This window comes from Rhamphochromis sp. 'chilingali' (assembly GCF_963969265.1).
Source record: "Rhamphochromis sp. 'chilingali' genome assembly, chromosome: 19".
NCBI classification, from domain to species: Eukaryota; Metazoa; Chordata; class Actinopteri; order Cichliformes; family Cichlidae; genus Rhamphochromis; species Rhamphochromis sp. 'chilingali'.
The window spans coordinates 25568643-25583669 of NC_137946.1; the positions used below are offsets into that span (position 1 = coordinate 25568643).

General features: G+C 38.1%; 1 protein-coding gene across 2 annotated transcripts; it reads right to left on the reverse strand.

Annotated features, from left to right (window-relative positions):
• Nucleotides 1–267: 267 nt before the first annotated feature.
• rab24 (RAB24, member RAS oncogene family) lies at nt 268–13722 on the reverse strand. Of its 2 annotated transcripts, none has more exons than XM_080866733.1 (9): nt 13297–13722; nt 12387–12586; nt 10777–10845; nt 9551–9629; nt 6343–6410; nt 5556–5655; nt 4678–4728; nt 3489–3548; nt 268–2321 (listed from the first exon to the last, which is right to left on the reverse strand). In XM_080866733.1, exons 2-9 carry the CDS (start codon nt 12501–12503, stop codon nt 2254–2256), a joined length of 612 nt encoding a protein of 203 aa, XP_080722859.1. In that variant the 5' UTR covers nt 12504–12586; nt 13297–13722; the 3' UTR covers nt 268–2253. The 2 variants fall into 2 exon arrangements, with proteins under 2 accessions (XP_080722859.1, XP_080722858.1); XM_080866732.1 differs by having other exon boundaries at nt 268–2324; nt 13297–13720.
• Between the last annotated feature and the right edge of the window lie 1305 nt (nt 13723–15027).

Consider the following 15027-nt stretch of genomic DNA (forward strand, 5'->3'; position numbering starts at 1 on the left):
ACAGGACAGTCTGGGCAATAAGTTACAACTTTTTCCATTATTTTCCATTTATTTCTTACAATTTATTCCCAAAGAGTCATGGTGACAGATTTCCTTCATTGCAGCATTTTTTTATGCTTTTGAAATTGCACTTATTTTTCTAATACTAAAATATGTCATGGATTAAGTGTGTAGTTAAAACTTATTTATATCAAGAAAAAGGAGTTTCACTGGTCCGATCCACTAAAGTGGGCTGTAAGTGTGGGATAAAAAGCCAAACATACCAACCTGAATCAAAAAGGTTTTTAGTATTCCTCGAATTCACTTCTGTAGGCAAACGTGCAAAGATTTATGCTGATATGCAATCCAATGCCAAAATTGTGCATATACAGTATTTTTGTCAGTCTTTGCCAAATATTACACACAAGCAAAATACTGTGGATCAATTCAAACTTACAATCTATCTGCGTTCTGAAACATTCTTGGAATGAGCCTTTTATTTTTCAGAACAGATGTGGACATCAGTTGTTTTTTAAAAAATATTTGCATCAATATTGAACATCAACACATCAAAGCAGCAACCTACAAGTCCATTGCGCAGTACAACTTAAAAGGCAATAAATTAGTGACTCGAATCTTAAATATAGCTTTAAATGTTTGTGGGACATTACAATGTTAGCCCACGAGGCTTTTCGCTGATCGTCCTTCTGCAGAAGAGCTTCTTCCTGAAATCATTTGAACATTCCAAGATTTTCCTGCTAGAAATCTGTCAGATATATTTCTTTCTTTGAGAGATGCATTCAAACTTAGAAAAACAGTAGATTATTTGTAGAAAAGTAACATTCCCTAAAAATGTTCTTTTAGGCAGCTCAGGCCATGCAATTTAATTACAGATATGTGGGCGTGTTGTTAGTCACCTCCTTAAAACCAGCTTATTTTTCGGACATTTTTACAGAAATTGTAGCTTATGATGCAAAACAGATCTGTTTTAGCAGCATTTAATGTTCTTGCTGTATTGGACACACCAATTGGACTTCATACTGGATTTTTTGGGGGGGGGGGAATTTACACCCAATTCAGGCATTATTATTTAAATTATTTTGTCTTTGGGAATTATGCTTTTTGGGCCACAGTTTTTGGGGGGTTTTGTGGGTGTTGGTGCACTACCTTGAGTGGCAACTAGGACAAATGCACAACAAGTCTGAGTAGTGGCAGCGTACGGCGCTTTCGTGGCTGACACATGGCAAAAGATGTACTGTTACTGTAAAGGCCTCTATAAAGAAAAATGTCGTGTGTTTTGCCAGTTTTTCAAGTATTTCACTTAAAAATGCAGCGGGTAGAAAACTAGAAAAGACAAACCAAGATTGTGCCAGAATCTACAACCTTCATCCTGAAGCATGAGCTTAGTTTGGTCTCTACACAGGATTCAAACCCTACTCTTCTGGGTAAAAATTCTTCTGCAAAACCCAATAAGCTACCACATATGAATTCTTACTCAGGCTTTTTCTTTTTTTTTTTTTAACTTAACTGATTGATTTCTTTTAAAGCCTAAAATCAGAGCGTAGAGGAGTTGCATGAGTCTAGCGCCCTCTTGAAAGGTTATTATGGGTCATGTTGCCTACCCCGGCTTTAATTAAGAGCAGGAACACAAGTAGTTTTCTGACACACTTCATCCTAGCTGGCTTCTCCATCTGTGTAGCCTCCACTGAACATGAGCAGGACTGACAGATGTGTTTCCACAACAATGTTAAATACAGTTGGAGGTAAACAAAATCAGCATTTGCAAACAAACAACTCCCCCTCCCAAAACACAGCAACCGCTAAAACACACAGCATCAATCGAGTTCTCTTTCAGTCTGGCTTCAGTGAGGATCCCACACCCTTACCACTGCAGGCTGTTGTCCAACCACAGTGTTGCTTCTGATTGTTTAACACTGTGAACTTGGGGAGGCTTATCGCCCTGTGGGCTGCAGGAAAGTCACAAGTTGATATGGTGATAAATATGAATAACTTGGTGAAAAAAGTGGGCATGGTGGTCTTTAAGTCCCTCACCACCCAGCAGTTGAGGATCCTCTTCCCCAAAGTCTTGCAGCTCTCAGTTCATTATGGCACAAAAGAAAAAAAGAAACATATCCAACAAAGTATAAAGAGTTTTGTTTGATTTTCCTTTTTGTGATTTGGTACCACATTCATAGATGAGTTACAGCTTTCCAGCATTTCCAGGTTTGACTCCAGCTGAGGGAATGCAAACACTTCCTGTCCTGCTCCTCAGCATCAGTTGTTGTGACAACAGGAGTAGAAATAAGAGTCCTTCTTCTGGCCTAAGTCGACGCCCGTTTCCTCTGCTATGAAACAAAAGTGATAGGACTTTAAATTAGTTTGAGATCATTTCCAGGAGATAAACACATTGCATATTGCTTTTACATTTTGATAGTTTGTATAGATTAGAGAAAGTCCTGCCAAACCTAAGGAAACCTGTTTCACCCATTTCCCATTTAAGTTAATTAGCTGAAAGCTCTAACTTTATATTCACATCTAAAAGACTGGTACTGGTCTTTTTTCCCCAAAATTTTAGCAACAAAGATAATAGATATATTTCTCCAAAGTCTAAACTTTTCTACAAGGTCCCGCATCTACTATATTATAGGTCAGTAATTTGTAACTTACTCCATTTTATGATGGTGTTCCTCAGGGATCATTTCTGGGACCACTGATATTTTCTAAGTATGAATGGCTACTTCATATCACTTGTGTCACAGTTAATTTCTGCTTTTTTATTTTGGATTAATACTATTTAAAAGCCCAAAATGTGATCCCTCATGCACCATCCCATCTGAGCACTAATACTGTAGTGTCTAAATCTCAGCTATACATTTACCAAACAGAAATTCTTGGACCCAAAAAAAAAAAAAAAAAAAAAAAAAAAAAGAACGAACAATTGGTCTCAGCATTGTTTATTTATTACATATTCTGAAAGGATTTTTATTAATTTCTGTGCAAAAAAGTTTTGTTTTTTTTAAATCCATGAATTTTGTTTGTGAAATGTTATAACTTGGTTTCTTATTTTTTTTTATTTTAAAAAGTATTTGTTTTAATACTACTAGAAAAAAATCTTTAGATATAAAGTATGTTGACTTGTATTCCATATAACTGTATGCTAGTTTAACATCATAATATAGATGAACTATTGATTTTGATGGAGTAACAACAAATTGCAATAAAGTAAATTAAATATAAAGTCATTAAATAAAAGTCAAGGGCTTTTATTTGTAATCCTTTGTTACTTCCATGCTTTTCTTTAATTCAAACACGTTTGTGGATGTGTAACATTTTTAATATTTTCTGCACAGATGCTAAACCTTTAACTTTAAAAAATTAGATTTTCCTGAAAGTTCTGCAGTAAATTCTGCTACGGATAACATAACTTCAAACAAATTTCCATTACCCTTGCCACATGAATTGATATAAAGATAACAAAAACAATCTGTGTACATGAACGACACGCTTACCTGTCATATACTGGAAAGCAGTGCTGTTGTAATCCTCTGCAACTTTCTGGAATAACTCATCTGGAAAGCAGAGGAAGAATGAGGCCTGTCAGTTTCCATCAGTTCGTATCTGTCATGGCCAACAAAAACAAGCCAACTCACATTCCTAAAACCTGGTGTACAGCACGCAATAGCTTCTTTTAGTGTAAGCAGGCTGATAAGGGATGCTCCAAAACCTGCATCCAGCGAGAGAATGCTAAAAGCCACAAAGGAGACAACGCTCTTGTTCTAATTAGACTTTAATCATCAGATTCAGCCATGGCCTCACACTAGAATACTGGCAATAATCTACCAATTAATTAATCCATTCATTAAGCTTCTTAGATTAAATATTTTCTCTTGTCAGGAAGTAAATTAAATATGTCTGGCTGTGATTAGCGGAAAATTATGGTAACACTCTTTGATCACACTCGCATAAAAAAAGAGAAACACTCTTAAGTGCACAAAATTTATCAGTACATATTAAAACTATGTGCTAATAAGTAACTTAAAAATAACATTTGTCCAGTTCATGTCAGCTGTTTTGTTTGAAGAAGGGTGTGAAAATATGCAGAGATTCTCTTGGGTAAACAAAAATAAAAGGTGGACTTGGGTGAATCAGTAACCTACTTTTTATGCCATTTTGGTGGATTTTGTCATGTCAGTTTGTCCCTGTTTGATTCTGGCTACACACACCAATTCGAAAACCTCATGATGCACTACTCAGATCTTAAGCGGTCACCCTGTGTAACCTTCCTTCTGCCTCCTGTTTTTGTGAAGAAATGTGTCTAAGTTTGACCCCTGTGTTGCATTTTTACAGACAGAAAAGCTGCCAAAGAGCAACAGTTTTGATACTCTTGAAATGTTTCCAGTCAAAAACTGAAAGGCTTTCATTTGCACATACAACACTGCTAAGAATACATTTAATCCAAAACTGAGTGGGTATCTGCAGCAGCTTCAAGCGTCTTTTATGAGGAGCCAACTTGTATCTGCCATGCTGTGTTCTGACCATCCTCTGATCATCCTGCATGTTAACGAAAACATACCCATATTTTTAATGCTACAGCTCACTTCCTCACTCATCAAAACCACGAATGAATGAATGAGGCTGCGGTCAGAGCCAACAACCTGTGTTACATGAAGTCTTCCGGTGACTCGAGGTCGAACTCACCTACATTATTCCCCGTTTTACTGGAGGTCTCAAAGTGCTGTGCACCAATCTCTGTGAATATTAACCAGAACATTCAGGTTAAACATCAGTCAGTCTGAAGGACAAACTTATGTAAGTGAAGAGAAATTGTGTTTGTGTTGCAACTCGGGCTGATCACACAGAGAAAGCAGACAGAAGTTAGAGATTTCTTAACATCCTTTTAACAACATCCAGAGTGTTCACAAGCTCTTCAGTATACAGTCTTTCCCCCAGTTTCAAACATGACAGCGCACGTGGAAAATCCTGTTTCTAAGGTTAAATGATCAACTTTGTCAACACATCTGACTGGTCTCTTAAAGCTGTCTCGGATACAATTTTCAAGAAAAAGACGAGAAAATATCAGAAACATTCAAGGAATCAACTATAAATCATTTTTCCACAGCTGAAGAGCATTTATAGAGTTCAAACACATATTTACAGTATATAAAGTAAGGAAAATGACTCATGTACTAAACACTCAGGGTATTTTTAAGTGACACTGTGGATACAACTGAAACTGTCTGTGATCGTCTGTAAATTTGTTCACATATAAAAGACAAAGTTGACTAGCTTTATATCAATAAACAACCAAACTAGGTTTTTTTATTCTGCCATGTTTTATGTATTTATGTTTACATTTTAGAAAATTATGAATGCCTCAACTTTAGGAATTAGAAAATTTCGAAAATCAGAAATCAGTAACCTGAAAGAAACCACAAGACTATTGCTCAACTGTTTTCATAAGTAATGCATACTGTTAAGCATACTGATGTTAATTCACTTCTGACCAGGCCACCGTCTCAGAAAGAAAACATGTTACAGCGTAATCTTTCTGCATGTCTACACTCCACTGGGCTCACCTTCAGCAAAGTCCTGAGCGTCGTGGTAGTCGATTTTGCGAAGACTCCGGTCTTCCTGGATCAGGTCGCTCTTGGTGCCACACAGGTAGATCTTACAGTGCTGCAGTGCACAACACACCAGAATAAAACACAATGTCCATTACTGACATGATGGAAATTTCAGAAATCCAATGTGGGACTTCAGCTTCAAGTAAACCTCGCTGACAGCAGACTGTGCGGCCACAGATAGTAATAACACATACATTTATCTGGATCAATAAAACAATCAAATAAAATAAAAACAACCTTCCATAAGGTTGTGGACTGAACTCTTATATTTTTTTTACTACAAACTGAACCATCTGATCACATCCATCAAGCTGAGTCTTATTTGATTAGATATTGCCTGCTTTAAATATATGGTACTTTCAGCTGTGTAAAGGACTGAAATAGAGTTCAGAATGAGACAGTGTTTTTTCAGTGCTTCATTATCCTAACAGATGCATATAAACTGACTGCTTTACAAAATGGAGGCCGGATTACCTCAGAGGCAATTACACTGAAACCCCAATTTAGCAACCAACACAGCCAACTAGCAGAGTTACACCATCATAATATAATTTTATTGTATAAATCGGCTATTGTATAAACGCAATTTGCTAACTTTACTTATGGTGTAAAACTGAATGCCCCCAAAACCCTTTTGAGCTTCCATATTAAGATGACTGTTGGGCGTGTGAAGAAAAAAAAAAAAAAAAATCACATATCAAATGACGTGCAATCATTTCAATGAAAGAAACCATCTTACCTCCTCGTAGTTTTGCAGCTCTTTGACCCAGAAGCGAGCTCGCTGGAAGCTGCTGCTGTCAGTCAGATCTGAAAGCCAAAAATATACAGCAGACTTTTCAGTATTCAACATCCTTGTCTAGACACACACACTAGGGCTGCCACGATTAGTCGACTAGTCACGATTACGTCGACTATCAAAATCGTCGACGACTGATTTAATAGTCGACGCGTCGTTTGAAGCTTTGTAAGATCACAAAAGACGCAGGAATAAGTGGCAGGATTTAAGAGTGTAATAACGGACTGAAACAGAAGATGGCAGCATTTCATGTACAAGGATGTCAGCTACCGTTAAACCCCGAAGAAGAAGAAGAAGAAGAAGAAGCAGCTGTGTCCCAGAATTCATAGCGCGGCCCAGCGCAGTTTCCAACAATGGCGGCAGCTGGTTAGTTTTAATGTTACTCTTATTATTCTTTCTGGGTCACAAAATAAACGTTTAACATATTTTCAGGCGAGAATGTAGCTGTGTAAACCTCAAATATCTGCTCAGTTTATCAGGACACCACATATTTTCAAAAGCGCTCCGACGTTTTCAGAGACGTCTGTTACCCACTAGCTCGTTAGCGAGCCGGGGGCGAGGCTTACTAGAGCCGTGAGAACACCGGACTCCCCGCAAATCGTTTTCAAACCCACCGCTGTCTTTCGCTACTCAGGTTGAATATATATGAGTCACTTAGATAACTTAAAATGTTATTGTTTGGCTTTTTTTTTTTTTTAGTATTTTATTTGTTCCTGAGTAAATCAGTTTGTCTGAGATTAAAGTTATAGTTTTTACACAGCTGAATAAACGTCAAGCAGACAGCTGATTATCAGAAGTGTGAGATGCTCCAGAATATACTCCAGTGTCCTGTTATATTTTAGATAGCAAGGAGTTTATTAAACTCCACCGAAACAATCTGAAAACTTCATTAAAATTTAATAAACTATCATCTTGTCTTTATTTTTAGTTAGCACAGACCTTAAACACTTAAAGCTGTAAGCTAATGATAGTTATATAAGAGCAGATGCTGCTGGTGCAATAAGCTGTAGTTTTACGTCTAATGGATGATGATCTGATTAGTCGACTAATCGCAAAAATAATCGGTGACTAGTCGACTATCAAAATAATCGTTTGTGGCAGCCCTAACACACACACACACACACACACACACACACACACACACACACACACACACACACACACACACACACACACACACACACTCACCAATCCATACAGAGCAGGCACCCCATATTCGTCACACATTAAAACTAACAGCCAATCTGTCCATTATTTGTTTGATAATATAATTGATTAAATATGCTGAAAGATTAGGCTATAAGGTGAAATACAATCCAACTTAAGAAGGAGGAAGTTAAAGAAGAAAGATGTTAAACTAAACATCACAGCAGTGTGACTAATCTGCTGGGAAATGACTATCCACCGACTATTTTTACAAAGTTCCCCAATGTGGAAAAAAGACACAGATCTGAAAGCAGTTCAGGACTGGACAGTGGCTCTTTGGTTAGAGGCCAACACCACACCAACTAGTTTGCTTCTTAACACTTAAGCCAGGATTCCTTGATGCCGATTCTAGGAAATGGGGTAATACACTGAAAGAAAAAAAAACTGATAATGCATTACTGCCGTTTAAAAGGATTGAGAAATATTGTATCCCTAAACTCAATTTCTTTTGCCATTGACAAATTTGATATTATAGATTGCAAAGCACAACCGTACATATCTTCTATCAGAAAGCTGTGGTTTCAAATGCCTAAAATGATAGCCGTTGTTGCCACCTGTGGTTTTTCCAAGACCTTAGATAGATGGAAATGGGACCTTTCTGTCACAATAAATGATACTGAATAGGAAGATATACAGAGATTACAGACTGGAATTGAAAACCGGTGCTGCTTGAGAACCGGTTTCAAATTTTCCACAGCACTGTCATATGTGCACAGTTGAAACAGCCCAAAGCATTGGTAGCTGTAATCTTGTAATCTGTAACATGATTATTTAAAGTCGGATTAAAATGCCCACAACATGCTGAAACATTTTTCTACACAACAGCTCAAACCGGACATCACAACACCAGTTTGATTTACACGTCACCTGCTGAAATCATCACCAGGTCGAGTCAGTGTACCTGCCTTTGAAGGATTCTCCTGACTGTTTTACAGAGTGCAGTGATGGGCAGGACGTCTCATTTATGAAATGGAAACTGCTGCCTCGAGTGAGCTGTGGTAGCACCGAGCAGAACTGGTACTGAAGCCGACCCACACTTTCGCTTTGACCCTCATAACTTCAGAATTTATAATAATAATAATAATAATAATAATGGATTGGATTTATATAGCGCTTTTCAAGGCACCCAAAGCGCTTTACAATGCCACTATTCATTCACTCTCACATTCACACACTGGTGGAGGCAGCTACGGTTGTAGCCACAGCTGCCCTGGGGCAGACTGAAAGAAGCGAGGCTGCCATATCGCGCCATCGACCCCTCTGGCCAACACCAGTAGGCGGTAGGGTAAAGTGTCTTGCCGAAGGACACAACGACCAGGACAGAGAGCCCGGGGATCGAACCGGCGACCTTCCGGTTACAGATGCGCTTCCCAACCCCCCTGAGCTACAGTCGCCCAAATGAGGGTGGGAAAACAAAATCTGAAACTAAGAAAAGAAACGCAGGCCAAGCTGACTTGTCACAGTTCTTGTGGTCCCCTTGTAACACATTAACAGTCACGACTCACCTATTAAAAGAACGTATCATGAAATTCAACCTGGCTGTGACTGAAAGTGAGTGAACACCATCATCTTTATAAACCAGATATGCGCGTCATAATTATCAGCAACACTGTGCTAATTTGCACACCGGCCAACCTGACATTCTTGATACTGATACTCAAAGCTGCTTAACAAACGCGATTTTGTTGCAACACTGAAGTGGTTGTAAAATTGCTCTTAAATGTGTTTTTCAGCCCTAAACAAATTATTGTGCTAACTCATGTATTTAGGCCAAGTTTAAGTTACAAGGCACCAAAAACAGTGGAAAAACAAGGATAATTAAGAAGCACCAACTTTCAACACACACAACAAATATCAGCTGATTTTGACAGGAGGTCAGGGTGAGTATCCAGTGAAGTTATTAACGTAGGAATATCTCCTCTTCACTGTAAAAGTATAGATTTACCATAGCAGACGATGGCGGCTCGAGCTCCTCTGTAGTAGATTCTGCTCATGGCTTCGTAACGCTCTGATCCAGCTGTGTCCTGAGTGGGAAACACAAGAGAAGAGATGAACTAACTGGAACTGGAACCTAAACAGTGATGAAATGATCAGGAGAGAAGCCTTAACTTTTTGTTTAAAGCTATCATAAACAGCTCAAATGCTTTATCTTTATGCCGCAACAGGCTGTGGTTCCAAAATTTTACAGGTCAAATTAATATTATGTATTTTTTTTTACCTCTATTCTTATTACCATTTATATGAGATATGATAAAAACTACTTTCATTAATAACTATTTGCATCCACCCACACACACGCCATCATTTTTACATAGTTTCCACATTCACACAGGGAAACCATTTGTTTAGCTTCGGACTTTTAATCCTTTAGCAGGTTGAGTCAGGACAGCTATGCAGAGAGTTCTTCTAACTGGCATTAACATCGACTAATTTAAATTAAAGTTAAGATACATTAATACTGGGTACATGCTGATGACATTAATCTATTCTGAAAGGAAAATTCAGAATCATCAACCTTCAGTTAGGTAGTAATTTAAGTATGATTATACCGGTATTAAAGATATAAAGAGGCTGTTGTTTTGGTTATTTCCTAAAACAGAAACCAGGTAGTCAGTTAAAAGCTAGGTCTTTGGAAATGTGATCAACACAAACAACACAAAGGCCTGTAGGGACAAAAGCACAACATGGGGTGGAGACCAGTCAGCTTGGCTGATGGTGCACAAAAAGGAAAATTCTGGACCGTTTATTGGAATAAATATGGTACATAAAGTTTTATTGTGTTGAGGAAGTTTTGGTTGTGACATAGCAAAGCTTAGCAATATTAGTTCTCTTGGTTCCAATAACTTTGAAGCTGTGACACCATGAGTGCAGTGGGTAGTTGGGTTTGGAAAAAATAGACAGAGTTACTGTTAGTATGAACCTTTTAACAGCATAAAGTAGCAACTTCAGCAGGACAAATGACATCGGACTGGCTTTGCTCTTACTCATGGCTATTTTCCGGTCTTCAAACAGAGGAAATTTTGAAAAAAGGGAAAAAAAAAAGGGAAATATACAAAATTCCTTTTTGGGTTTATGAATCTTCCATCAGCTCATTGAACTGCAAGAAAGGGATCAAATGTGAAACGACTGACTATCACAAAGCACGTGCATTTTAGGCAGCCTCTAACTCACCCATATTCCAAGAGTAATCACTTTCTCTCCCACCTGGATTGGCTTGGCAACAAAAGCAGCACCGATGGTCTGTCAGAAAGAGAGAAGCAGTGGGGTTAGACACTGCAAACATATGATATGACTGCTTTCAGCCATGTTAGATTGATATTTGTCAGATGATATGTGGATTTCGTTTTTTCTTAAAGCTTTTCTCATTTCTCTAATTTGTGCCTCCTCGAAATGTACGCAGGTTTTGACACAGAAATCAATCTCATTGCGTCATACTGAAAGACTTCGTGTCTCCTAAAATCCATCTGGAGGACAGAGGAAAGGAAGAGAGATGGCTTGATGGAGGAGCTTTAAGTAAAGATCCACAGGTGTTTTCTACATGAGTGTTGTAGGAAATGTAAGCAATATCTAGATTTTCCAGAAAATCCTAAATATGCACTTTGAATACCATTAAAAGCTATTTTTATCATTTTGACGTTAATTGTTTTTTGTTTCCATTTGTAGATTTTAAACATGATGTGTGTTTACTTACGTCTTCTATTTTAGTGTTTGTGTTTTTGGAGACTTGGAAGGCTAACAGGTTTGCCTAAACCAGAAAGCATTTTGGGTTAACTCCTGCGGCTTTAAAGAGGCTAATGACTTGTATAAAACGGGTGTGACACCTAGCTGGAATAAACGAACCACGGTGGGAAAAATACTTGATTATTTGAGATGATTAATTGGATCATCAAACTTTCTGCACCTCACAGTATTGTCACATGGTGCAATTAGAAGTGGTCCAAGATATAAAACAAGTGCCATTAATCCTGTTGGGTCTAAGAAAACAATTTATGATGCAGTCATATTTAATTGGAATCACTTTAAAATAAGGCTCATAGGTGAAGATGGCTCACTTTGTTAAAAGCCTGTTGCATTGCCCACACCTAAGCTCGAGGAATCGAGAATAAATAAACTGTTAAGTGAGAACAAGGGAGGTCAGCACTGTGAGGATAAAACCAATACTTTCACACTCTCACATGGAGAAAGTCATCAACAGAGCAGCTTCCTTTACAAGATAGAATTGAGGATGTCTGCCTCATAGGCCTACAGCTGCAGAAATGAGTGAGCCTTAAATCCTTAGGTGGGGCCTCCTGGTTGTTCCAGACCTACATCTGAAGGTGCCTACTTTGGAATTACCTACCTGAGGAGATTAGGCTTGCAGAGTGGGTAACCACCTCTTAGAACTCTCTTTTACTTGATGTCTTACCTTATACTTTTGCCTTCTAGGCTCCCTTTATTCTTTTCTTATACATGTATAAGTTTACATTTTTTGTCCAACTTTAATGTTTAGATCTGCCATTGATTGGTCTGTGTTTGTCTGTTTGTCAAAGCCCTTTGCAAAGGTGGTATATATAGAATGTTTACTATACTGTTATTATTTATGGAAAATGCAGCATTAGCTTGCAGAAATGTACTAAAACATTACTGCAACCCTACTTCCTGTCAGAGCTTTGACGCATTGAAACAATCACAGACTTGATCTTCTGTTACCACAGCCTCCCTTGGGCTAAAGTTAAAACTGAAGCCCTTCATGGAGGCAGCAGACCAACATGGAAAATTGAAGTGGAGCAGCTGACACTCACATTCTGGTACGGGCCCACCAAGAAGCGATGGTGAACATATCTCTCCACCAGACTAGTCTTCCCCACGCTCTCTTTTCCTAGCATCACCACTTTGACGTCCACACGCATTGCGGTCATAACGACGGCGTCTGGAAAAGCCAGAGAAGAGACCACGGCACAGCAAACAAGGGAGAGCAGAGGGGAGTTGATTTATAAGGCAGCTGAAAAGAGAAAATACACGAGTTAGAGACTGAACTTTATAAATCATGCACTGGAAACAATGAGAAATTACCAACTTAAATCCTCACCCGTTCTGTAAGAGTCTGTTAACACCATAGTTACTTCACAGGGAATCTCACAATCATTTTTTTACGATTTGAATCTCTGGATGCATTTCTTTTCTTATTTTTTCAAAGATGAAAGTGAAACAAAACTGCAGCAGTAAGACCCAACCCTCAAAAACCTACATAAAAGTGGTAAAGAAAAAGGTACAATTGTAGCCTTAATTTCTAGTTTAATCTGACTAACAACATAAAACACGAATTATTTCCTTTAAATTTATAGCTACTACTGCATAACTGCTGCACTTGTCATTGAAAATAACCACTAATTATCATAACGTAGATTAAATATTTATACACTATGTACTTTACTATATTATTTTAAGATAACCTGAATTTAAAAGGAAAGTCTTACTAGGTGTGTTTCTATTCCTGAGATATAGAGTTAGCTTTAATTAGAGTTTTACTAAAGTCTCTTTCTTTTATTTTCTCTTAATAAAAAAAAAAGCAAAGGTGTGGTTTTACTACCTTGCATGAAGCTAGAAATGATCCAGCTAGCTTACTTGCTCAAACACGGCCGAGCATTATCTTTACAGGGTTTCAGGGCTCCCGAGTTGGGCTAGGCTACATATAAAAACATCAAAACTCACCGGGTAGCTAGCTTGACTCAACAAATCTCTCGTAGCATCAGATCTCCTCCCAGCAGGAACCAAAACCAAGGCTGAGCCCCGTCTATCAAATCCGCTTTAAAGTGGACACAGCAGCCGTCGGCTCGCTCTTCATCTCTGCTCCCAGCCTCGCAGAGCCGGGTGGTGTTAGTACTGGTAGCGCTGGCGGTTAGCTCGGTTAACGTTATTATTGTTGCGCAATGAGTGAAATTATAAACAAGCCTTCAGTCAGCTGAGCGTGTTACCGGGACACACGGGAGCCAACTGGTCATGGTTTCTGGTTATCAGGAATCCAGTCCTCTGAAAACAGGTTCAGGTTACTGCCGCTGGGGCAGACACGAAGCTAAGTATCGTCTCTGTGAGGAAAAAAATCGCCAGCTGAGCTTTGTTTGGGTGGGTGGGAACCAAATACCGGAGAGAGGCGGTTTCCAAGAGGAAGTGGACCGAGTTCTATGACACAATCGACGGATGTTGAAAGCCACAAATGACCCTACCACAACCACAGCTTTTTACTGTTATTATTTAATTCAGTCTGCCTGTGTGCACCTTAATCTCATCAGAAAATCACCCAGAAGTTAAAAAAAAGAGACTTAAATCTAGAAGAATACAAGATTACAAGTTGCACACATAATAATAATATGTATTGATTTAGCATATTATACAATTAATTCATGGATATATTTATCTCAAGCATTAATTATTGAATGAGACCACCAGGCACAAGAAAATGATCCACTTTTTTAAACTTTATTTTATAAAAACATTTTTATTCAAAAGTAACAGAGAGTCACAAAAAGACATAAAACAACCAAAAACACTTTCACACCGAGTCCAAAGAAGCGCTTTTCTGTCATTTTGCGTCTCTGTGTTTGTTTTATGTGTGTTGCTTTGTTTCATTTGTTTGTGTTTGACTTATAATAACATAACTTTGTTGTGGTGGTCATTTTTATCTCTTTTAATAGGAATATGTAGCCATTATGTAGTTGTGCTGGGACCTTCTAAACATTTTAAGCCTGTTTTTGTTTACATTTACTCTTTTTTTTTTCTTTTTTTTAGAAATATATCTTTATTTACTTATTTATTATGTATTTATTCTGTTTTGGAACTAATTAAAGACTTATCATATTAATCATTTCTAAAACAGAATTATTGTTAGTTTTTTGTGTAAAGTTATCAATATAATTATTGACGATATCCACCACAGGACCAAGGACATTAATTTAATTCGGGGACCAAATGAAGAAAACAAAGACCACATACACAAAAAAGACAAGATGCAGTCAAAAACATCCAAAATGAACACAAAGGAATTAAGAAGCATTTGTATAAATTTGCATCTCTGTATTTATTTTATGTGTTGTTTTGTTTAATTTGTTTGTTATATTACATAACTGTTTGTAGTCTTTTATATCTTCTTTTAGTGGTGGTTTCATGTCGCACCGTAACTTCCTTGTTGTTTTTGGCGCTTTTTAGACTTTATTTGGCCTCCACAGATGATTGTTACATGGACAAAGTAGTGATGGGTCGTTCGCGAACGAAATGGCTCTTAGAGCCGACTCTTTGACGTGAACGACGCGAGCCGGCTCCTTATCGCGAGCCGTCACGTGGGTTTTTTTTTTTTTTCTTTCTCTCAGCCTCTCTCTCGCACTTTTTTTCCGCTTCACTCTGCACGCGAGCCTTGTGCTTTACGCTGGGCAGAGGGGGGAGGGGCGG